This window comes from Petromyzon marinus (assembly GCF_048934315.1).
Source record: "Petromyzon marinus isolate PM22_M1 ecotype Great Lakes invasive population chromosome 68 unlocalized genomic scaffold, UKy_Petmar_22M1.pri1.0 chr68_unloc.1, whole genome shotgun sequence".
Lineage (NCBI taxonomy): Eukaryota > Metazoa > Chordata > Hyperoartia > Petromyzontiformes > Petromyzontidae > Petromyzon > Petromyzon marinus.
This window is the reverse complement of record NW_027422597.1, coordinates 1,120,492-1,144,936: the sequence shown is the minus strand read 5'-3', so window position 1 is coordinate 1,144,936 and position 24,445 is coordinate 1,120,492. Positions and strand designations below refer to the sequence as shown.

Below are 24,445 nucleotides of genomic sequence, written 5' to 3'. Positions count from 1 at the left end.
ACAGTGGGCAATGGGTTGGACAGGACCTGGGCTGGCTCGCTTTGCTTGCACAGCAATCCCTCACCGCTGACAGTGACGGTTTCTTCAAGACGATCGATATTGTCCCAGGCTAAAGTTGTGAATATACCAGGATGGATGTTAGCTGGTAGGGCAATGTCACTCCCTGATGATGAGAGGTTCAGAAGACGCAGGGCAGTGCCGATCTCTTCCATCCGTGGATAGGACACACTGTGACCAAATCGGTTGAGGATGTTTATCAGCTCTACATTCCCTGACAATGACTTGACACTGAATGGCAGAACAATGTGTTTGGAAGGCTTGGTCGTTGCACATGTCACTGCATAAACTATGTCATGGACAAATGATTGCAGAAGCCGCTGAACTCTATGGGATGCATGATCAGGATCATGAGCGCCTGTGAGTAGATAGTTCAGGAAGACAATGAGCGACTCTGGAATGGTAGGACATTCTGCTTCTGGTTGCACTTCAGGTGGCCAGGCTTGAGGAACATCTTGACTCTTGATGTCCTCTTTCAATTTGACGGCTGCTTTGGCTATAACATCTTCATCACCGAGACTTTTCAGGGTCTGCAGCTCCCTTTTTAGAGACTTATTTTATTTGGTAAGTTCCCTCATGGACAGGTTAGCTGGATAGAGGAGGAGTTTTCCTTTCCCATCAGGGAAGATGTGCAAGGCTCCAGCAAACGCCCTCTCCAGCTATCGCCTTGTGTGGTTCTTGGTTGATTCCTTGACTTGGACAATGCCTAGGGAGTTCATTGAAGCAACCAGGCTAGAAGTCAGATCAGTCTAGAACCAGTCAAGAAGTGCCAATGATTACCACTAACAAAGTTATTGGTAATAATTGTGTGCATGTTATGAAAGTTTACAATTTATGGAAGCAAAATATCAAAAAGATCAACATTGACAAACTGAACAAAAATCATTACTTTTGCCTGTAGTACCTGGCCTTAACTAATAATCTTAACAGGTACATTAACTTTTCGATTTAAAGCTTTCATGACTGCAAGGATTCATCTTCTTTGGTTCTTTCGGTAAAGTCACGTAGAATGAGAATAAAATAATAAATGAATAAAATAAAATAACAATAAAATTCTCATGACGTTTCGGCCACAACACAAGCGGCCTTCATCAGGTGATGGGACGAGACTGTCTGGAGGACAGCGCTGGAGCGAACAGAGCCAAGCTCAGACCGTGACCTTTAAGCTGTGTGAGAATAAACAGAGCGCCTTGACAAATGAATTAGCATAAAAAATTGCATTTAATTGGCGGACTTAGCATGCTGAAGGACGCTTGTGTTGTGGCCGAAACGTCGTGAGAATTTCATTGTGTTATTTTATTTTATCAATTTATTATTTTATTCTCATTCTACGTGACTTTACCGAAAGAACCAAAGAAGGTACATTAACAGTATATTGAGGGTAAAGTTGGCACTTTAGATATATTTTATGAACAGAAATAATACACAACCACTAGTACTTGCCTCACCTGCCAGTAAATGATCATGAGCAAACAAGCCGCTGGAAACAGAAGGAAAACAGATAGCGCCAATCTATTCCAGACTTAACTAAGTCTCTGAAATTGAAGAACAAGCGTGAATAGATGCAAGAATGTGTATGAAATATATCCGTTGGGGACAAACATCCATTTCGTAAGTTATTTGTTATCTTAATTAACAGCAGAGGTGTTGGAATGTTTTATTTGCAACGTTCGGGCAAATAGGCGTGAATGCGATAGGTGCGAAAGCAGTTTTCCTGGGAGATAAATTAAACAGCTGCTCATTTGGAAAGGTTATCGCGTATTATTTTACTTCTGTTGGTGTAACAAATACAATGGCACTAATGAAGTTTGGCCAACTTGGGTGGTACCGATATCTGGTCTGGCCCAAGGGGCTCTAAAATTTGTCGACTACAGGCACCGGTAACGAAACGTCATTCGTGGAACGAGGCTCGGTGGAAGGAATAGAAGTGAAGTGAATTCGTCACGTGACTGTATGACTATCAAGGGTCACACTGGACATCTGTGAAAAAAAAGAGCTTTGTAGCTCATCGGATTCCTCCAGTATGAAGACAACTATTCTGAAAGCTAAAGAGGCAGTCTTGAAGTGACTTACGTGGGCCACTGCTGGTGGAAAGGCCTCCACGAGAGGGGTCTCTAGAAAGCCTCTCCCCCCAGAGTATATGTTGCACTATTTCACCAGGTAAGGCCCCACTAAGCTACATAGCTCTTCTTTCGGAAGTGGAACCTGGCTATCATGAATGATCGCCCAACGAAGTGGCTGATATCATCAACGTCGTGTGGAAATTTAGAGCAGTAGCCAAAAAAAACTCGAAACGTGTGATGTTGATTCCTAAATGTGGAGGGTAAAACCCGGAGGACCCAGAGAAAAATCCACGCCACCACGGGGGAGGGAGATGCAAACTGCAAATATACAGGAGGCGTCAGGGTCAGGATCGAACCCACAACTTCCTGTATACCAGGCGATGTAGTCAACATCTCCTAGCCACCATGGATCCCCAAAAAGAAAGCACCTCCCCCGTGAAAAAATATTTCGCCTTCTCTTCCATGCTGGTCGGATGCCTTAAAAAAAAAAACACATCGGAGATAGCCACTGTTTGTCCCACCACGCGCGACCTCCTTTGACACTTCTGGGTGGATAAAGGCCAGAGAAGGGGTACGGGGGAGATGCAAAACAAAAGACTTGCACCGTAACCAGGCACGGTGGCGACTGAGAATATCAGCACGCCCTGCTACCCCCGACCCCTTTTGAAACGCAATAGCCAGGGAGAGCTTCCTTCCTCAGTACTGCTGCGATGTTTAGCTGGCGATTACAACAACAACAACAACAACCAGCAGCTTCATCAGAGGATTTGCCAGAATTGTGAAGAAGTCTTCCTGTTTCCGGTCTTAAATAGTGAAAGTAATCTCACCACTGTAGATGACGAATAGAGCAAGCTGATGACATCACCGATGATGACGAATAGAGCAAGGTGATGTTATCACTGATGATGAATACATAAGGTGATGTCATCACTGATGATGACGAATAGAGCAGGGTGATGTCATGACCGATGATGAATACATAAGGTGATGTTGTCACTGATGATGATTATGGTAAGGTGATATAATCACCGATGATGATGAATAGAGAGCAAGGAGATGACATTATATCACTAAGGTGATATAATCACCGATGATGATGAATAGAGAGCAAGGAGATGACAATCGCTGATGATGATCATGAATCAAGTAATGCAACTAAGAATTGTAATACTCTTTGGTAAAGTCACGTAGGTGAAAATAAAACAACAAAAAAATAACAATAATAAATGAATAAAATAAAATAACACAATAAAATTCTCATGACGTTTCGGCCACAACACAAGCGGCCCTCATCAGGTGAAGGGACGAGACCGTCTGGAGGACAGCGCTGGAGCGAGAAAAGCCACGCCCAGATCACGACCCCCAAGCTAATCAATGTGTGAACGAAAGAGCTTCACAGCTCATCGGATTTCCTCACTCCAGACGGTCTCGTCCCTTCACCTGATGAGGGCCGCTTGTGTTGTGGCCGAAACGTCGTGATTTTTTGTTGTTTTATTTTCACCTACGTGACTTTACCCAATAGAACCAAAGAGTATGGATCCTAGCAGTCACGAAAGCTTTAAATATAGAATTAAGAATTGTAATCTTCTACGGATGTTTTTCGGAGTTGATAACTCGCGGCCATTTTTTTGTTAAATGGCGACCATGGCCATATCAGGCATCCCCGGCCTGGTAGTGAGGGAGCCTGGCAAAGCGATCTGCTCTGGAAGTGGCAGCGATCTAATGCAAGTGAATACATCTTGCTTGGCCCGTGATTAATTAATTATGATATGTATCGTGATGCTATTTATAAATTAATAAAACAAAGTTAAAATAAGCCAACCGTAACTTAAATGAACCATTGATGAATGTTTGTAATCTTAATGAATAGGACCGATTAATTTGGTCTCGTTGACTAAACACCCCCCCACGGCATTCATGCACATTCCTCTGCGTGGCTGTCAATGGACAATACCTTTCTTGAATTGGGCAAGGGTTGTTACAAAAACTTGACACGACGGGAGGGAATTACAAAGCGGAGCGGTGCCAGGGAAGAAGCAGACAGAGCAGTTGGGTTCATAAATGATGAAAAAAATATATATATTTGAGTTATCTTTCCAGTACAGGCCCAATGAGCTATACAGTAGCTCTTATTCAGAAGCGACATGGCTATCCGAAACGATAGCTCAACGAATTCCTGTCAACATCATCACGTGGAATTTTATGGCAGCAAAATATTCTAAACGCGTCACGTTGATTCTTCATGCGGAAGGGAAAAGAGGACGACTTGGATGAAAATCCACGTGACCACGGGGAGAGAGATGTTGCAAACTCAAAATAAACAGCAGGCGTCTGGGTCCCGATCGAACCCACGACCTCCTGTCCTGTATACGGGTCAGGGTAATTAACATATCCTAGCCACCGTGATTTGTGCAGTGCAATAACGACTGGACCACAACTACCCCCCACGCACCATTCATCATCATCACGATCCATATGGCAGATATCCCCATAGTCGTAGGTGGTGGTTTGTTTCCACTTTCCTCTCTCTCTGTCTTGTCGTGCCAATATGCTAAAGTAGTGGCCGCATCATCTTTCTGGCACCAATCTCGTTATGAGGTCATCGTCAAGCCATTCTCCGTTAGGTCTTCCCCTCTCTCTCTCCGGTTCCACCCATTAGAACTTCTCAAAGACGTTCTCCAGGTCTGGGTAACTTTCCCTGAGGTCCCACAGCGCCTCCCAGAACTGCTTGACCCTGGGTGGTCCCCTCGCCATCACCAGCTCCACCATGTGCTGTGTCGCCTTCTCGCTGCCTTGCCGAGCTTGCATCTCCTTCACGGCCTGCGGGTGGACACACGAGCGCAAAGACGTCAAGTTCAGAGCGGAACGACGTTTCTGTAGCGATGGCGGTTCTTCAGAGCCGCTTGCCTGCAACACTCCAGAAGCACCCTGTGTTTCCGTTGTAAAGCAGCAGCGTTTATGACAAAGTGTGACTCTTGTAAAGATGATCCAACATGACCAACACTTCCAGGTAAAGTTGTATTCCTATTCGGGACTTACCCCTATCGAACACTGGCCACACTCATCGAAGGGTTTTCTTAAAACTCGGGAGACAAACCCAGCAATAAAAGTATTCACCTCAGCGTCCACTCCATCTCTTTCTACCACCCACCCAGCCCCCCCGGCCGACTCTCTTTGTCTTCCCAATGCAATGCCTCATCACTCCACGCCCCCCCCCCCCCAGTTCCAACCAAACCAACCCCAGCCCCCTCCTTAACACTCACGCCTGTTCTGTTCCGTCACTCAAATAGCACCAACATTTTTAAAAACCACATTCCTCATCTCAGACCACTATCATCTTACGTACAATTGTATCATCGCTGTGAAGCGCGTAAGAAAAAAAACGTTCTGTAAATTTTGTTAAGATAAGGCCACAGAGTTCTTGATGAATGTTCAGGTTTTGTTTTATTGTAATTACATACTTCCGAGGACAATCACGAGTTGTTTTAGCTACGTTATTTATAAGGACAATAGGGAGAATCCTGTACGTATAGATAGTAAGATATGTAACACGATTTTTGTTTCTGGTTGCTAAGTGTTATTTTCTAATTGCTTATGCCTCAACAGTATAGAAAATTGCTATTATTATTATTATTGTTCCCCTCAAACTTTTCTTTTGTGACCAGGACTTTACGTGAAGGAATGACACAAATGCACGCCACGTTTTCGATTTTGAAAATAGGTAAATGTCAAAACATCATTGGCCTGTTCTTAGTTTTTTTTCGGTGAAAAAAACTAAGAATATGAATTACTGCAGTCACGAAAGCTTTAAATAAAAAAAAAATCATTGTCCTGGTCACAAAAGCAAAGTTTGTGGGTAATAGATAGCCATTTTCTGTACTTTTGAGGCATAAGCAACAAGAAAATAACACTTACTACCCAGGAACAATGTTTTTGTTACAGTGTAATCAGTAAGACATGCTTCACACTCTATCGTAATCTCCATGACCTTTTCATTTCAACATTTTCCCCCAAATCCACATCCCGTAATTTTGCTCAATATTTTTTTTACGTACAGGAATCCCTTGCCACCCACTGATTTGCTAACCGCAAGCTGAATGTACACAGGGTTTGATGATTTCTATACCGATTTACCAACCGCGGCCTGGACATTTGAGTATCCGCGGTTAAGCACGGTGTTAAGGAAGTCGAGTGACGTAGGTATTGCGTCATTGCATCACATTGTAACGCGCGGCGTCATCGTTACCAATGTCGCGGGGTTCCCCGTCACAACTGCCTTGTCAATGCTTAATTCGAGAGACATTTTCTACAGCCATAATACCGCAGTACATAAAGTTCGTTTGTGGATGTTGCCGCAAGCTCTTTGCACGAGTCGTTATTTTGATGTGCACGTCATCAGCATGCAGGGATACTCTTGACCCATTGGCTCCTAAATGTCACGCGGTAGCACTCGGTATATATTAAACAAAGAAAGGTCCCTGGACAGATCCCTGCAGGACACATACTCTGATGGTGCGCTGTTTTTGAGTTGTACGCCTTTTGGCGTCTTCTGGTCCAACACCAATGGAGACTAAGGGGCTCTAAGAAAAGCTGTCTCGGGTGTGGACCAATCAAATTCAAGGACAGTGCATATTATCAGAGTTGTCTTTTTTGTTTGCATTCTGACTGCTTGTGTTGTGGTTTTCGCAAACATGATGCCTTGAATAAAGGTGTCAGTTTTTGTGCCAGTTAAAAGGGTAAAACCTATTCCCACGTTCCTCTATTTTAGCATCTTGACAAAAAAAAACGATGTTTTTTCATTGGTAAGATAATCACACAGCCCAAACAAGTGGCGATCCAGATCCTCAAATACGCTGGTGCAATGTGTCATTAATAATGCTCATTTTGTTTTTAAATACTGAATGCAATTGAAAGACGCTCTGCATGGCTTAACCATGGACCCGAAGCGTGGTAGCGCGTGGTGGAGGTGACAGAGAGTTGTGTCTTCAGCATGGACGAGTTAAAGGGTGGATCGAGTCCCCTCCACCTTCTAACAAACCCTTCCCCCCCCCCCCCCCCATTATCTCATTGCCATCGATCATGATCATCGTCGTTAACATTAAAGCTGTGTCAAGTTTACGTAATGCGTGGTTACGATTTTATTGTGCTGTGTAATATACTGGATCTTATTCGGTGTTTCGTTAAAAAAAAACATGCAACTGAGTCAGACTATGGCGAGTAGTTCCCCCTAACTCCCTATTTCCCATAGGCCCCCGGTATTTGTAACCAACCACGGATTTGCCAACCGCGGCCTTTTCCGGGAATCTAATCCCCGCGGTAGGCGAGGGATTAGCTGTACATTCACACTGTCCATTACATACACTTACACGTGCTGCTTTTTGGTCATTCAATTGCATTCAGTATTTTAAAAAAAATGAGCATTATTAATGACACATTGCACCAGCGTATTTGAGGATCTGGATCGCCACTTGTTTGGCTGTGTGATTATCTTACCAATGAAAAAACATCGTTTTTTTTTGTCAAGATGCTAAAATAGAGGAACGTGTCACTTTTGTATGTGTCCTGCAGGGATCTGTCCAGGAACCTTTCTTTGTTGAATATATACCGAGTGCTACCGCGTGACATTTAGAAGCCAATGGGTCAAGAGTATCCCTGTATGCTGATGACGTGCACATCAAAATAACGACTCGTGCAAAGAGCTTGCGGCAAAATCCACAAACGAACTTTATGTACTGCGGTATTATGGCTGTAGAAAATGTCTCTCGAATTAAGCATTAACAAGGCAGTTGTGTCACCAGTTGGCATAAAACCACATCTCTATCATGAGTATCAAGAAAAAAAATATACTAAGCATATGTTCAAAATACTATTATGTTACTATACAGTCCGATGCAAACAGGGGTAACGGTCGTCTTAGAAACGTCATCATTATAAGATCACGTGTGCCACTACCTATGTGTGCTATGACCTATGTCTAATGCTCTGTTCAATTGCGCTTCTTACATCTGTTCGTGCTCTCGGCACTTATTTCAGCTTGTCCAACCCTAACGTCGGCATGGACCTCATTGTGATTGCTCACTGTCAACCAATCCCGCGGCAGACTCAAGATGCAAATGTTCTGTGCAGCCTAGAAAGTAGGTCCGTCGTGATAGCCTTTGTGCCAAAAGGACTGGCCAAACACCAAACGTCCTTATTCATGAGGCTACGCGTGATTGTGATGACGGTGGTCTTAGTTGGACTTTACCCGCACGCTGTTGTCGGTGAGGATGTTCCTGATCTGCAGTTGGGAGAGCAGAGGCGTCAGGTCGTCGCGCAGCGCCACGAGGAGCTCCCTCGTCTTGAAGCGGATTTTGTCTCGGAGGACAAAGTCGCTGTACTTGTTCAGAACCAGGGGGGACTTGTTGGAGAGTCTCCGGAGGAAGTCTGCGGCACCACAGAAGGGGGGGGGAAACGCAGCGGCAATTGGCGCCGTTTCAGCCTTCAAAGGTGGATGAGAGCAGGTTGGAGTGCTTTTTGGAAAATTTGAACAAAATAATGAATGGTAACTACATCATTAGACCTCCTTTTGCCAGTACCAAAATATGAGAATAGGGGTTTTCCCCTTTTTTTCTCGCAACAAAACTGAAACCTTTTTTTACGAGGAATCACGTGGTGCATTTACCACAATACTTGCGGCGTCCTCTGGTCTAGCCCCAATGGAGACGAGGCTCAAAAGAAAGCTGTCTATGGTTGTGGACCAATCAGTTTCAAGGACGATGCATCATATATCGTCAGTGTGTTTTTTGTTTGCATTTTGACCACAAGTATTGTTGTTAATGCACCACGTGATTCCGTGTAAAGAAAGGTTTCAGTTTTGTTGTCAGAAAAAAATGTGAAATCCCCCTTATTCTTAATGAAATGTAACGTAACCAATGTGCCTGAAGAATAAAGTTTTAATCGGCCCGCATTACCTGCTATGACGTACGGATCAGACACGTGGACACTGACAATTAAAAGGAACAGCACTGCAAGAGCATGAAATAGTACACGGTTTCAAGTTACGTAGAAAAACAGAACGACAGTGCATGGGTTATAGGACATCGCTTTGTTAATTAATTGCGTCTGGGCAGGACATGTCACCAGAAGGAATGATGGCCGGTTAATACGACAAATGTGGATTGTGTCTGAAATTAAACGTTGATTATAAATGTATTGTTTTGTTACCAAGGCCTCCCAGCCACTCCTTGAGTCCAGGATAATCGTTCTGCACGGCCTGCAGAGCAAAGAGCAGCTTGAGGCAGTCGTCATTCCCTCTCTCTTTGAAGAAGTTGAGCAGCAGCTCCGTGCACTCCACGCCATCCCGGATGCCCTTGGCCTCGGTGAAGAGCTCGTTCGGGATCCGTCCCCGGCTCATCAGCTGCAGCAGAAGATGCTTGGGCTCTCTGGCGATCCAGAGCTTCAGATCCGACTCCTTATCTCGAATGGCCCTCAACGCCTCGCCTGCGATCGACAGAGGCTCATATGAATTTCAAACGAATCGTTTAACACAGATTTTAATTGAGTTTATATCCTATTCAGCTACAATTGTGCTTCTGGAATCAAGGCACAACGTATAACATATTTAGGTTCATATTGGTACTTAAACAGTCAAGTGTGACGTGAAGTCGTTCAGTCACGCACAGCATGACATCATTCCTGTGCGGCTTTAAACGTAGCGTCGTAGTCTCCGATCACTTCCCCGAGGACGAACTCGTGTTGGAAAGCAATTACGGAAGCCACGCATATGCATGGTTCTTCTTCCTCGACTCTAACAAAATGGCATTCGATGTCAATACACCGGTGCGTTCACGTGGGTCGTACCGTGTGTCTGAATCCACTTCCACAGCTGCACGTATTGCTTCCTCACAGAGTAGAGGGCATCCCACAGCGCCTCACAGCGCGCCTCTCCCTGGCTGATGAAGTGGTCCAGAACGAGCTCCACACTCTCCTCTCCGCCCTTGTCGACGGCTGCTTGGTGCACGTGTCGTGGAATCAATTTGAAGCCTTTGAGATGCTCCAGGAAAGCCGAGGGATCCACTCCGATCCAGGCCTTGAGATTCTCTTTGTTCTCTCGGATCTGCTGCATTGTCTCGCTGCTCTCATTGCTCCTCTGTAGCGTGTGGAGAAGACACGGTCACGATTATTTCTGTCTATCTGGGATGGAGTTTTCAGTGTACTGGTGCACGCCGACACACTGAAACAATGTAGAGTAGGGTCATCATGCCACCATGTTACGTTGAGTTTACCTGAACTCCATATGGCACCTCGTGTTCATTTCGCATGATATGAACAAGCGGTAGATTTTCATCATGCTCATTATTTGTATGAGTAGTGTCTGAAAGAAAACAGATAAAATTAGTTAATCGCTGATTCATAGCACAGTCGATGCGGTTCTATCATTTTCTCATCGGTCCAAAACGAAAAACTGTTCTATTGTTCGACACAGAAAACTAAACATGGCGATCTTGGAGTCAGGGTGAACCTTTAAATGTTTCCTATAATTTTAAGATTGGATAGACCTTAACTGGAATGTAAAGTTGCATAATTGCATAGCCAAGATGAAGATGTCATCACCTGCGGCTAAAGACCATGAACAGACAGTTTTGCGGTCGTTTTTGAATCAGTCCAAATCCTACCTCGATGCCCCTCGGGACCTCGACAATTGTCAACTTCCTCCCTTTGTCACAAGAGCGGTAAGCACAGAACGAAGTAACGACGACGCTTCAATTGAGCGTCCTGTCCAACACGACTTCACGCGGGTGTGAAATATTGTCGGATGAGTGGAGGCACGGCAGAGGTGACTGTCACCAGTAGCAACACTCTCCAAGGGACTTTCAAATGACACCGAAGCCAAAGCTCTCAAAAGGGATGTAACTCATTTTCATCATTCTGTGCAGTGGTGTCTGCAGAGAGCATTCAGAGGCGGCTTCGTGCCGAGACGTGATTTCTCCACGCATTTTAATTAACGTATAATGAGAGTAAAAATATATTTTCAGTCGACGTTTAATTTTATCCACAATTCCAGGATTTTATCTTTAGATTAATCACGGAACATGACCACTTACCGGGACGCTTCAACATCTTCTTAAAAGTCGACCCCTTCAGTTTCATCTTTAAGCACAATATGTACAGCAGGAGTCCAGTCAGGACGAAGCCGAGGATTGTTGCCAACGCGATTACTATGGCGTCTGAAATTTTATGAAGGAGACAAAAGCACAAGCTGTCAACAACAGTCCCCTCTACGCCTACTTTTCAGGTCTATTCCATGCATTGAAATGCACGGGAATCCAGTACGTTGCATTAACACAACCTGTAGCAAAATCAAACCATTAAATCGGTGCCCTTTGCATCATTTCTATCGTTTTTGTTTTATCACGAAAAATATCGTGAATGTGCTTTTTCAAAGATGATCATTTGCAGCAGTTTCACGTTTTTTTGATCATTCGCCTTTCCCCAAGAACGACGTCTATCATTCACCATAAAAGCAGATGGCGCATTTAATTGTGTTGAATGCACCAGTAGAATTAACTAGCGTATCCGTTTGGCTTGAACCACAAACCTCTGAAATGAGAAGTAAATACGCTTTCTTAGCCAGTGTGCAGATTTCGATGCAAGGGGACTCCAGCCTAAAACTTCTTTGTAGGGACAATACAGATTTGGTGTTCAGTATTGCACAGGGTAGTGAGCTGATAACAACACACGTGGCTGTGCTTGACCATGCATGCAGCCTTCTTTGGTTCTTTCGGTAAGGTCACGTAGAATGAGAATAAAATAATGAATTAATAAAATAACACAATAAAATTCTCACGACGTTTCGGCCACAACACAAGCGGCCTTCATCAGGTGAAGGGACGAGACTGTCTGGAGGACAGCGCTGGAGCGAACAAAGCCACGTCCCTTCACCTGATAAAGGCCGCTTGTGTTGTGGCCGAAACGTCGTGAGAATTTTATTGTGCTATTTTATTAATTCATTATTTTATTCTCATTCTACGTGGTGGTGGTGACTTTGCCGAAAGAACCAAAGAAGATGAATCCTTGCAGTCACGAAAGCTTTAAATCATGCCACGCAGTCCCTGAAGCCTGCAATAGACATGAGGTTGAGTTTCAATTCGGGCTTCTTCTGCGGACAGCTTCTGCCGTTTCAGTTGCCAGGCTGTCCCCTTGCTCCCACTGTCAGCTGAGAAACAAAACAGCTTATTGTGGTTGACTTGAGCGGCTTTGTAAGCCGACTACTACCTGAGCGTGGCTCCTCTGGCAGGCAAAATCCCGAATCGTCGTCTCTCTGGAGCCCCTCCGTGCACCGACACACCGTGTCCTGGGCCACGGAGCAGTTCACAGCCACCTCCTCGCCTGCAATGAGAAAGTTGATCAGTCTCAACGCAGATGGTTGACTACGTACGGTGTGAAAAAAAGGTTCAACATGGATTTTTTTGCAATCTTGATTTGAAGCTTTCGTGACTGCAGGAATCCATCCTCTTTGGTTCTTTCCCGTAAAGTCCAGTAGGTAGAAATAAAATCAATCACGACGTTTCGATCGCCACGCAAGTAATCGTCTTCAGGTGGGAGAGGGCCTTAACTGGTTGTTGATGTTTCCATTCTACCTGCCATTGTCAGCAGTTATTTCCGACTCTTTGAGTTACATTACCAATTTACATTACCAAGTTAAATGTCTTTGCATTAACGGGCTAAATGTCTCACTAACAAAACCAAGGTTGTCCCTTTTCCCTTGATGTGACGGTGGCTCTCGTTTTTTTAGAAGACTATAACTGGCTGTGATGTTGTTGTGTGTCTCTCCCTCTGTGTGTCTCTGTGTGTCTCTGTGTGTGTCTCTGTGTGTGTCTCTGTGTGTCTCTCTCTGCGTGTCTCTCTCTCTCTCTGTGTCTCTCTAGGTGTGTCTCTCTCTATACGTGTCTCACTGTGTGTGTGTGTGTGTGTTTCTCCTATTGCCATCATTAGGGGAAAAAAAACGGTGATCCAATCTCCGACCCCCCCAGGAACAGGTTTGTAGATTTGCCGAGCAGAAGGTTGGAGGGAAAGGGCTCGAGAGGGATACAATGAGGGAGCACAAGGGGGGGTGGGTGGGTAAGCGAGATAGAAGCCGGGCCTAGAGTTTTGTCGGTGTCGTTTCACGAGTTGCACAGCCATTTCGTCCCTTTTCGGGGTTATTTGGCTCCACACGTCTCTACACTGGTCGAAACGTCTTGATGCAGGAAAGGCCCATAGACGTGGCTGCATAGTACACTACAACAATGGTTGTCGCCGCAGTGCCCTGTAATGTGGTGCCGCGCCAGGCTATAGAATCTGTTTTGTTTTCATTACGTAGGCTTTCATGAAGAAGATTTTTGGGGGTAGATTTTGTACGTAGATTTTAGACAACTATAACCCTCCACCGCCCAAGAAATAAAATAAAATCAAGTTGTAACGTGGACAAATGTGCCGATTGATTTGGGAGGTTTTTTTTTGCAGAAAATTTGGGGAATGTTGAATAGAAAGCAAGATTTTTTTATATATATATAATTCATATGCACGGTGATTACCAATCAGGGCACTGTCCAGGCTTAACCCTGTCTCGCTTCTGAGAACTCAGGAGATTTGGTCCAATTCTGAGTTATTGTCATGGGCAGGACATTATTACTGAACCCATAATAATAATATATAGGATGGACAACAGCAGGAACATTACAAGTGTTGTAGTAGTAATAGGTTTTACCCTTTTAACTGGCACAAAAACTGACACCTTTATTCGAGGCATCATGTCTGCAATAACCACAACACAAGCAGTCAAAATGCTTGTGTTGTGGTTATTACAAACATGACGCCTTGAATAAAGGTGTCAGTTTTTTTGTGCCAGTTAAAAGGGTAAAAACCCTATTACTATATCTTGTTACTGGCAAAAGAGGTCTCATAAAAAAAATTAAAAGTGTTGTTGTTGTTGTTGTTGTTTGGAAAAATAGAAGTAACCGGAAAGAGAGGAAGAACTAGCGGAGTAAATGGGTTGACGACATTGAAAGAGATTGGTGCCAGGACGATGTGGCCACGAGCAAATTGGTACAAGACAAGGGCAAGTGGAAACCAATGACGGAATGTACGGGTTTATATGCCCATGGATCGTGATGATGATGATGATGATGCACTCCACTATACACTACACGATTATAAACCATGCTATACACTACACCATATACTTAATTATACACTCATATATACTACACTTCAGTACTACAGACTACACTATACACTGCACTATACACTACGCTATACACTACACCATATACTAAATGATACACTCCTATATACTACACTTCAGTACTACAAACTACACTATACACTACACTATACACTACGCTATACACTACACCATATACTAAATTTTACACTCCTATATACTACACTTCAGTACTACAGACTACACTATACACTCCACTATACACTACGCTATACACTACACCATATACTAAATTATACACTCCTATATACTACACTTCAGTACTACAAACGACACTATACACTGCACTATACACTACAATAATATACATTAGGCTATGTGCTACACTACTATCCCTCCTAGCCGAGAGTTTGAGTGTTTTTTGTTTTTGTGTGGATAAGTATCCCGGTGCCGTGCTTCTGGTACCGAGATATCGTCCTCCAAAGTCAACCAGTCTGCTCCTCCACGAGTTTGCCGAGCTCATCACCGTGATGTGCCCAACCTATGACAGGATGCTTATTCTGGACGACTTCAACATTTGTTCTATATTTGAAGCTTTCGTGACTGCAAGGATCCATACTCTCTGGTTCTATTCGCTAAAGTCACGTAGGGGGTAAAAAAATAAAACAACACAAATCACGACGTTTCGGCCACAACACAAGTAGCCTTAATCAGGTGAAGAGACAGTCTGGTCCCTTCACCTGATAAAGGCCACTTGTGTTGTGGCCGAAACGTCGTGATTTTGGTTGTTTTATTTTTTACCCACGTGACTTCAACATCCGTGTCGATACCAGGAATTGCTCCTTGTCTGCGGGGGGCATCTTGGCTCCGCTTGATTGCTTTGGTCTCACCCACCATGTGAATGTACCCACTCGCAGACATGGTCACACCCTCCACCCTGTAATTCCCTTTGGGATTGGCGTTTTTAGATGTGCAGCCTGTTGGTCCTCGCCTTTCTGACCGTCTGGCTGAGCGATTCACTGCGGGGCATGATCCTCCACTTAATTTCATTAGAAGGAGGCGAATTGTGTCTCGTCCGATCAAGACTATGAGCCCAGCTCTATTTTCAAGATTTCTGATTACAACAATTGGAATATAATTTGAGGTGGGATTGTCTTGCTTGGAATATTTGGTTAGTTTCCAGGTTAAGTTTTCCCCGTGTTTTTTTTTTTATGCTGGTTGAAGTTGGGAGTATGCAGACCAAACCTGCCACGCATTGAAAAAATACAAATGTCAAACACAATTCACATTTACGGCAACAACCCACTTGCTGTGCTGTCATCTACCTGGTCCACAGCTGCTGCATTGCGAGCACGCCTCCTCCTGGCTGTCCCTGTCCATGAATCTGCCTCTAGGGCACGGCTCACACAAGGCGCCCAATCCATCACCGATGCAGTCCGCCACTTTGTGCATCCCTGAAAGGCAAAGAGGTGTGAGCAAGCAACGGAGTTGTTGCAAACACAAACACACGGCCACAAGTTGGTGAGATCGAGCTGCACTGGCAAGTCAACATGTCTCAGGTGTGATCAAGAGCACAATGCCTCGACTGAAAACACGTTTCTTTCTTTCTTTCAGTATCCACCATTGACATCCAAATTGTTGCCAGGTCACGGGGGGGGGGAAAAGTTAATTCCATTTTAGTTTCCTTTCCACAGGAGCTGAGCCGTGACTTGGTGGTTTAACGGAAGCAACCGGTCACCACAGGGATTGTGGGTCTCCGTGTCTTGGCGTCGCTTTACCTGCACGGCACAGCTCACAGCAGACTCCTTGTGGCGATTTGTAGAATCCATTTCCACACTCTGTGGCGGCTGACAGCTCCTGCAGTGCATAACACACCTGCAGAGAACATCCACGCAGAATGGAGTCACCGGCTGACAGCTCCTGCAGTGCATAACACACCTGCAGAGAACATCCACGCAGAATGGAGTCACCGGCTGACAGCTCCTGCAGTGCATAACACACCTGCAGAGAACATCCACGCAGAATGGAGTCACCGGCTGACAGCTCCTGCAGTGCATAACACACCTGCAGAGAACATCCACGCAGAATGGAGTCACCGGCTGACAGCTCCTGCAGTGCATAACACACCTGCAGAGAACATCCACGCAGAATGGAGTCACCGCGGGCGACGTCGCGAGACGTCTCCACTCTGCCAGCTGCGACAGTCCCGGTGCTTTCAGGAAGGCTTTGCCGCTGTTGTTTCCGCGATGAGTTTGTGAGTATTGCCACTTTGTGTCCCGAATCCATCCATACCTGGTGTTCACCAACTCGGGTAAAAAAATAAAATAAAAATTGGGCGGAGAATTGTCTTCAGACAAGGCACATACTCACGCCTTGTATGTCTAACCAATCATCACCCTGCCGGAATGATTTGATGATTAATGGGTAGAAATAAAAGCACATTCCGATGGAAAGATCAGCCCTAGTGCAATAAGTGACTCCGACACGGTAAATAACTTCGGTATTTCATATTCTTAGCTCTTTCGGTAAAGTCACCACGTTGAAGGGAAACAATAAAATAATAAAATACATGTAAAACAATAAAAAAATTCTCACGACGTTTCGACCATAACACAAACGGTCGTCATCAGGTGTTATGGTCGAAACGACATGAGAATTTTTACTGTTTTATATATATTATTATTTCGATTTAAAGCTTTCGTGACTGCAATGATTCATCTTCTTTGGTTCTTTCGGTAAAGTCACCACCCACGTAGAATGAGAATAAAATAATAAATTAAATAATAAATCCATTTATTACTTTATTCTCATTCTACGTGACTTTACCGAAAGAACCAAAGAAGATTTATTATTATTTTATTGTTTCCCTTCAACGTGGTGACTTTACCGAAAGAGCTAAGAATATGAATTACTGCAGTCACGAAAGCTTTAAGTCAAAATTTAACTTGGTCATTATTATTCTTAGTTTTTTCGGTAAAGTCACGTTGAAGAGAAACAACAAAATAACAAAATATATATAAAACAATAAAAAATTCTCACGACGTTTCGACCATAACTCAAACGGTCATCATCAGGTGTGTCGGTTTGATGATGACCGTTTGAGTTATGGTCGAAACGTCGTGAGAATGTTTTATTGTTTTATATATATTTTGTTATTTTGTTGTTTCCCTTCAACGTGACTTTACCGAAAAAACTAAGAATATGAATTACTGCAGTCACGAAAGCTTTAAATCAAAAGTTTTGATGTAGTTTCCTTATTCACCAAAGTTCCTGTACCTGACACCATCGCAATCATTGAATACTTGGTTCATCAAGGACTAAACACTGAGGTACCCCCCCCTGGTGAGACACTGCTTAACCAATACATACTTCACTTGGAATGGAACTTTCTACAAACAAACTGAGGACACCCCAAAGGGCTCCCCCATATCTCCGGTTGTAGCCAACATTTTCATGGAGAAATTTGAGACTGATGCCATCCAGACTGCCACTCTGCGCCCAACCTTATGGAAGAGGTACGTGGATGACACTTTTGTCATCTGGCCACATGGCCGGCCTGCTCTAGACCAATTCCTCGACCACATCAATTCCATACACCCAGCCACCAGATTTACCATGGTAGTCGAAAAAGATGGCAAGCTACCTTTTTTTGAATGTCCTCAACTAAGAATATGAATTACTGCAGTCACGAAAGCTTTAAATCAAAATTTGGTCATTATTATTATTATTATTTTCAAAGTCTCTGGCACAGCCACTCCTCTCGTTCCGCTGACGCCGACCCGCTGTCATGGTGCTGGTGCTGGTGGTGCTGCTGGTGCTCGACCCCGCTCTGAACCGCACCGCCGGCGAGCGCCAAGCGCTGTGGAGCGGCTCGAGCTGAAGGGGGTGGAGCAGGTGGAGCAGGTGGAGCAGGTGGAGCAGGTGGAGGTGGAGCAGGTGGAGGTGGAGCAGGTGGAGCAGGTGGAGCAGGTGGAGGTGGAGCAGGTGGAGGTGGAGCAGGTGGAGCAGGTGGAGGTGGTGGAGGTGGAGGTGGGGCAGGTGGAGCAGGTGGAGGTGGAGCAGGTGGAGGTGGAGCAGGTGGAGCAGGTGGAGGTGGAGCAGGTGGAGCAGGTGGAGCAGGTGGAGGTGGAGCAGGTGGAGGTGGAGCAGGTGGAGCAGGTGGAGGTGGAGCTGGTGGAGCAGGTGGAGCAGGTGGAGCAGGTGGAGGTGGAGCAGGTGGAGGTGGAGCAGGTGGAGCACGTGGAGCAGGTGGCAGGTGGTGGAGCAGGTGGAGCAGGTGGGGGTGGAGCAGGTGGAGCAGGTGGAGCAGGTGGGGGTGGAGCAGGTGGAGCAGGTGGAGCAGGTGGAGGTGGTGGCAGGTGGAGGTGGAGCAGGTGGAGCAGGTGGAGCAGGTGGGAGGTGGAGCAGGTAGGAGGTGGAGCAGGTGGCAGGTGGCAGGTGGCAGGTGGAGCTGGTGGGAGGTGGAGCAGGTGGAGCAGGTGGAGCAGGTGGAGGTGGAGCAGGTGGAGGTGGCAGGTGGAGCAGGTGGGGGTGGAGCAGGTGGAGCAGGTGGCAGGTGGAGCAGGTGGAGCAGGTGGAGCAGGTGGAGCAGGTGGGAGGTGGAGCAGGTGGGGCAGGTGGCAGGTGGAGCAGGTGGGGGTGGAGCAGGTGGAGCAGGTTGCAGGTGGAGCAGGTGGAGGTGGAGCAGGTGGAGCAGGTGGAGCAGGTGGAGCAGGTGGCAGGTGGAGCAGATGGAGGTGGAGCAGGTGGAGCAGGTGGAGCAGGTGGAGCAGGTGGAGCAGGTGGAGGTGGAGCAGGTGGAGCAGGTGGCAGGTGGCAGGTGGAGCAGGTGGAGGTGGAGCAGGTGGGAGGTGGAGCAGGTGGAGCAGGTGGAGCAGGTGGAGGTGGAGCAGGTGGAGCAGGTGGCAGGTGGAGCAAGTGGAGCAGGTGGAGGTGGAGCAGGTGGGAGGTGGAGCAGGTGGAGCAGGTGGAGCAGGTGGAGGTGGAGCAGGTGGAGCAGGTGGAGCAGGTGGAGGTGGAGCAGGTGGAGCAGGTTGCAGGTGGAGCAGGTGGCAGGTGGAGCAAGTGGAGCAGGTGGAGGTGGAGCAGGTAGCAGGTGGAGCAGGTGGAGCAGGTGGAGGTGGAGCAGGTGGAGCAGGTGGAGCAGGTGGAGGTGGAGCAGGTGGAGCAGGTTGCAGGTGGAGCAGGTGGAGGTGGAGCAGGTGGAGCAGGTTGCAGGTGGAGCAGGTGGAGCAGGTGGCAGGTGGAGCAGGTGGCAGGTGGAGCAGGTGGCAGGTGGGAGGTGGAGCAGGTGGAGGTGGCAGGACCGGCAGTGACGGGGGAGCCCCTCTTTGATCCTCAGGCTAAGCCCCGCCCCTGGCCACGCCCCTGGCCACGCCCCTGGCCACGCCCCTGGCCACGCCTGTCTGGGAGCCTTGGAGAATGTTCCGGAGGCTTCCATGCTAGCTCCGCCCATTCACCTTTCCCCCCCCCCCCCGCCCCCCCCGGGATAGAATCTCCGACTGCTCATGATGCGTGGACTGCTTGACGGTGTGTGAATGTGACCCCACAATAATGCGGGAGATGGCGCTCGCCTATACTGGTAGGCACGAAGATTGTAAACTGAGTGTACCAGCCTGCAATAGATTAATGTGTCCGTCCGTCCGTCCCCTTTCAATACTTTATCGAAGTGAAATCTCGTGTGACTGACATCCTTTTATTTAACCACGTGGGTGACGTCATTGAGAGTAACTCTCTTGTCACTGTCATCCTTTGTTTAACCACGTGAGTGACGTCATTGAGAGTCACTCTCTTGTCACTGACATCCTTTGTTTAACCACGTGAGTGACGTCATTGAGAGCCACTCTCTTGTCACTGACATCCTTTATTTAACCACGTGAGTGACGTCATTGAGAGTCACTCTCTTGTCACTGGCATCCTTTATTTAACCACGTGAGTGACGTCATTGAGAGTCAATCTCTTGTCACTGGTATCCTTTATTTAACCACGTGAGTGACGTCATTGAGAGTCACTCTCTTGTCACTGTCATCCTTTATTTAACCACGTGAGTGACGTCATTGAGAGTCACTCTCTTGTCGTTGATATCCTTGATTTAACCACGTGCGTGACGTCATTGAGAGTCACTCTCTTGTCACTGTCATCCTTTATTTAACCACGTGAGTGACGTCATTGGGAGTCACTCTCTTGTCACTGACATCCTTTATACTGGTAGGCACGAAGATTGTAAACTGAGTGTCCCAGCCTGCAATAGATTAATGTGTCCGTCCATCCGTCCGTCCCCTTTCAATACTTTAACGAAGTGAAATCTCGTGTGACTGTCATCCTTTGTTTAACCACGTGGGTGACGTCATTGAGAGTTACTCTCTTGTCACTGTCATCCTTTATTTAACCACGTGGGTGACGTCATTGAGAGTCACTCTCTTGTCACTGTCATCCTTTATTTAACAACGCGAGTGACGTCATTGAGAGTCACTCTCTTGTCACTGTCATCCTTTATTTAACCACGTGAGTGACGTCATTGAGAGTCAATCTCTTGTCACTGACATCCTTTATACTGGTAGGCACGAAGTTGTAAACTGAGTGTACCAGCCTGCAATAGATTAATGTGTCCGTCCGTCCGTCCCCTTTCAATACTTAAACGAAGTGAAATCTCGTGTGACTGTCATCATGTATTTAACCACGTGAGTGAAGTTATTGAGAGTCACTCTCTTTGTCAGTGTCATCCTTTATTTAACCACGTGAGTGACGTCATTGAGAGTCACTCTCTTGTCACTGTCATCCTTTATTTAACCACGTGAGTGACGTCATTGAGAGTCACTCTCTTGTCACTGTCATCCTTTACTTAACCACGTGAGTGACGTCATTGAGAGTCACTCTCTTGCCACTGTCATCCTTTATTTAACCACGTGAGTGACGTCATTGAGAGTCACTCTCTTTGCCACTGTCATCCTTTATTTAACCACGTGAGTGACGTCATTGAGAGTCACTCTCTTGTCACTGACATCCTTTATTTAACCACGTGAGTGACGTCATTGAGAGTCACTCTCTTGTCACTGACATCCTTTATACTGGTAGGCACGAAGATTGTAAACTGAGTGTACCAGCCTGCAATAGATTAATGTGTCCGTCCGTCCGTCCCCTTTCAATACTTTAACGAAGTGAAATCTCGTGTGACTGACATCCTTTATTTAACCACGTGAGTGACGTCATTGAGAGTCACTCTCTTGTCACTGTCATCCTTTACTTAACCACGTGCGTGACGTCATTGAGATTCAATCTCTTGTCACTGTCATCCTTTACTTAACCACGTGCGTGACGTCATTGAGAGTCACTCTCTTGTCACTGTCATCCTTTATTTAACCACGTGAGTGACGTCATTGAGAGTCACTCTCTTGTCACTGACATCCTTTATACTGGTAGGCACGAAGTTATAAACTGAGTGTACCAGCCTGCAATAGATGAATGTGTCCGTCCGTCCGTCCCCTTTCAATACTTTAACGAAGTGAAATCTCGTGCTGTTGGGGTGTAAAAATAAAATTTGCGCAAAATTCCAATGTTCCTACCAGCCCACCCTGCAGGGACCTGTTTGCACAAGCAAACCACGCAGCGGCGAATTCAGACATCCGCTCGGCACGTTTTCAGTTCGCGAGTTAAACCTTGCAGTTTAGAAGTTGACTCGTCCCGAGCTTAATCACACGAAACCCCAATGTCGCCTCTACAAAGGCATTGCCATTACCTTAACAGGCTGCCATGAGGAAGTTCAGGAGGCTGAGTTCGCTGTTAAGGTCTTGGTGCAATGTTGTATTGTCATCGCAGAAGCAGCAACAGCACGCTGGGCTATTCCACAAAGTCTTAAAAAGAACCATGTATATATAAATATTCATCCATCTTACCGAGTCCACCCCTCCAGGATCCCCCACCACTGCTCCACCAACCCCCCACAAAGAGGGGTAATAGGGGTAGTGAGAGGTAATAGGGGAAATGAGAGGTAATAGGGGTAATGAGAGGTAATAGGGGTAGTGAGAGGTAATAGGGGAAATGAGAGGTAATAGGGGTAGTGAGAGGTAATAGGGGTAGTGAGAGGTAATAGGGGTAGTGAGAGGTAATAGGGGAAATGAGAGGTAATAGGGGTATTGAGAGGTAATAGGGGTAGTGAGAGGTAATAGGGGTAGTGAGAGGTAATAGGGGAAATGAGAGGTAATAGGGGTAGTGAGATGTAATAGGGGAAATGAGAGGTAATAGGGGTAGTGAGAGGTAATAGGGGTAGTGAGATGTAATAGGGGAAATGAGAGGTAATAGGGGTAGTGAGAGGTAATAGGGGAAATGAGAGGTAATAGGGGTAATGAGAGGTAATAGGGGTAGTGAGAGGAAATAGGGGAAATGAGAGGTAATAGGGGTAATGAGAGGTAATAGGGGTAGTGAGAGGTAATAGGGGAAATGAGAGGTAATAGGGGTAGTGACAGGTAATAGGGGTAGTGAGAGGTAATAGGGGTAGTGAGAAGTAATAGGAGTAATAAGATTTAATAGGGCTAATGAGAAGTAATAGGGGTAGTGAGAGGTAATAGGGGTAGTGAGAGGTAATAGGGTAAATGAGAGGTAATAGGGGAAATTAGAGGTAATAGGGGTAATGAAAAGTAATAGGGGTAATGAGAAGTAATAGGAGTAATAAGAAGTAATAGGGGTAATGAGGGGTAATAGGAGTAATGAGAAGTAATAGGGCTAATGAGAAGTATTAGGGCTAATGAGAAGTAATAGGAGTAATAAGAAGTAATAGGAGTAATGAGAAGTAATAGGAGTAATAAGAATTAATAGGGCTAATGAGAAGTAATAGGGGTAATGAGAAGTAATTGGAGTGATAAGAAGTAATAGGAGTAATAAGAATTAATAGGGGTAATGAGAAGTAATAGGAGTGATAAGAAGTAATAGGAGTAATAAGAATTAATAGGGCTAATGAGAATTAATAGGAGTAATAATAATGAATAGGGCTAATGAGAAGTAATATATGATAATGAGAGGTAACTCACCACGAGGATCATTCCACCCAGCACCAGAATGCTCCTCCACTGGTGCATGATGCTGCCCCGTCTCTCCTCACCACCAACTCCCCACGACTCCTACCCAGTCCAGCTCTTGCCCAGTTCACACTTGCAACCCCAAGATAGCCGAAGTCGCGACGTTTCATTCACTCGCCCAACCCCAGTTGTTGTGGCTGTTGTTGTTGTTGTTGACGTTTCTGGTCCCGCTGTGTCCTACACAAGAGCCTGTTGAGCACAAACGCTCCTCTGTGATCGGGGCACGTTCAGATTCCTGGAAATCACGTGCGACACGTCACTCATCCCGACGGTGGTTTCGTGACGTTCGGAAACCCTTCGGGGCAGGTGACAGGTGACCTCATTTCACATTCCTTGCCAGACTTCAAGTGGAGCACGCGCAGTGTGTTTTTGTACGCACGTCTGCGTAATAAGGGGCCGTCCATAAATGACGTCACGCATCTAGGGGGGGTGGGGTCAGACATTTGTGACGATGTGTGACGATGCGGGGGGGTGGGGGAGGGGGTTTGAGAAATGTGACGTCACATCAAAATGCGGCAACTTTATAAATAAATAAATACGGACAACTCGTTCTACTTAATTACATTTTTAAATAAATGTTTTCTCCTACAACATCAGAATGCGGCGCCACATTAAATACACGCGCTACTACAAAGACGATAGTTTAAAGAGATTTGAAGCGTGTTTTTTTTTTCTGGGGGGAGGGGGGGGGTAGAGCTTTGTGACGTCATATTTGAGGGGTGGGGGTCAAACATCGTCCAAAATCGCGTGACGTCATTTACGGACTGCCCCTAATGTCACGTGAACATTTACTCCGATCGCAGACGGTCGCCCCAACTTCTCACTCAATTCGATGCTCAACGACAGCCACGGCTAACTATGTCAACACCAAGTAACTATCATCGATAAACCTTGACTATGAATTAGTTAAACAGTGACACGACACTAAAACTCACCTGGCCGCATTCCAGGTGGCCGTTTGTATTATTATTATTATTATTTTTTTTTACATTTGTGTAAAAAAAAAATGTTAAACTTGTATTTCAGATTTTTATTTCGATTCAAAAGCGTTTCGTGACTTGCAGGCAAAT

At 45.8% G+C, this 24,445-nt stretch overlaps 1 protein-coding gene across 1 annotated transcript; it reads right to left on the bottom strand.

Moving 5' to 3' along the window:
* Nucleotides 1–4,169: 4,169 nt before the first annotated feature.
* On the bottom strand, nucleotides 4,170–23,757 carry LOC116958022 (uncharacterized). The gene is made up of 10 exons (XM_076058096.1): nucleotides 23,328–23,757; nucleotides 16,083–16,179; nucleotides 15,630–15,758; nucleotides 12,375–12,488; nucleotides 11,204–11,326; nucleotides 10,385–10,473; nucleotides 9,960–10,248; nucleotides 9,324–9,599; nucleotides 8,365–8,543; nucleotides 4,170–4,940 (listed from the first exon to the last, which is right to left on the bottom strand). The coding sequence occupies exons 1-10, from the start codon at nucleotides 23,373–23,375 to the stop codon at nucleotides 4,776–4,778; spliced, it is 1,509 nt and encodes a 502-aa protein (XP_075914211.1). The 5' UTR covers nucleotides 23,376–23,757; the 3' UTR covers nucleotides 4,170–4,775.
* Between the last annotated feature and the right edge of the window lie 688 nt (nucleotides 23,758–24,445).

Coding starts and splice junctions, on each gene's coding strand:
- LOC116958022 (XM_076058096.1), bottom strand. CDS start 23,375: ATGCACCAGTGGAGGAGCATTCTGGTGCTGGGTGGAATGATCCTCGTG. Junction 11,327..12,374: donor GCCAGAGGAGCCACGCTCAG/GTAGTAGTCGGC, acceptor ATAAAATTTCAG/ACGCCATAGTAATCGCGTTG. Junction 10,474..11,203: donor GAAGATGTTGAAGCGTCCCG/GTAAGTGGTCAT, acceptor GTTTTCTTTCAG/ACACTACTCATACAAATAAT.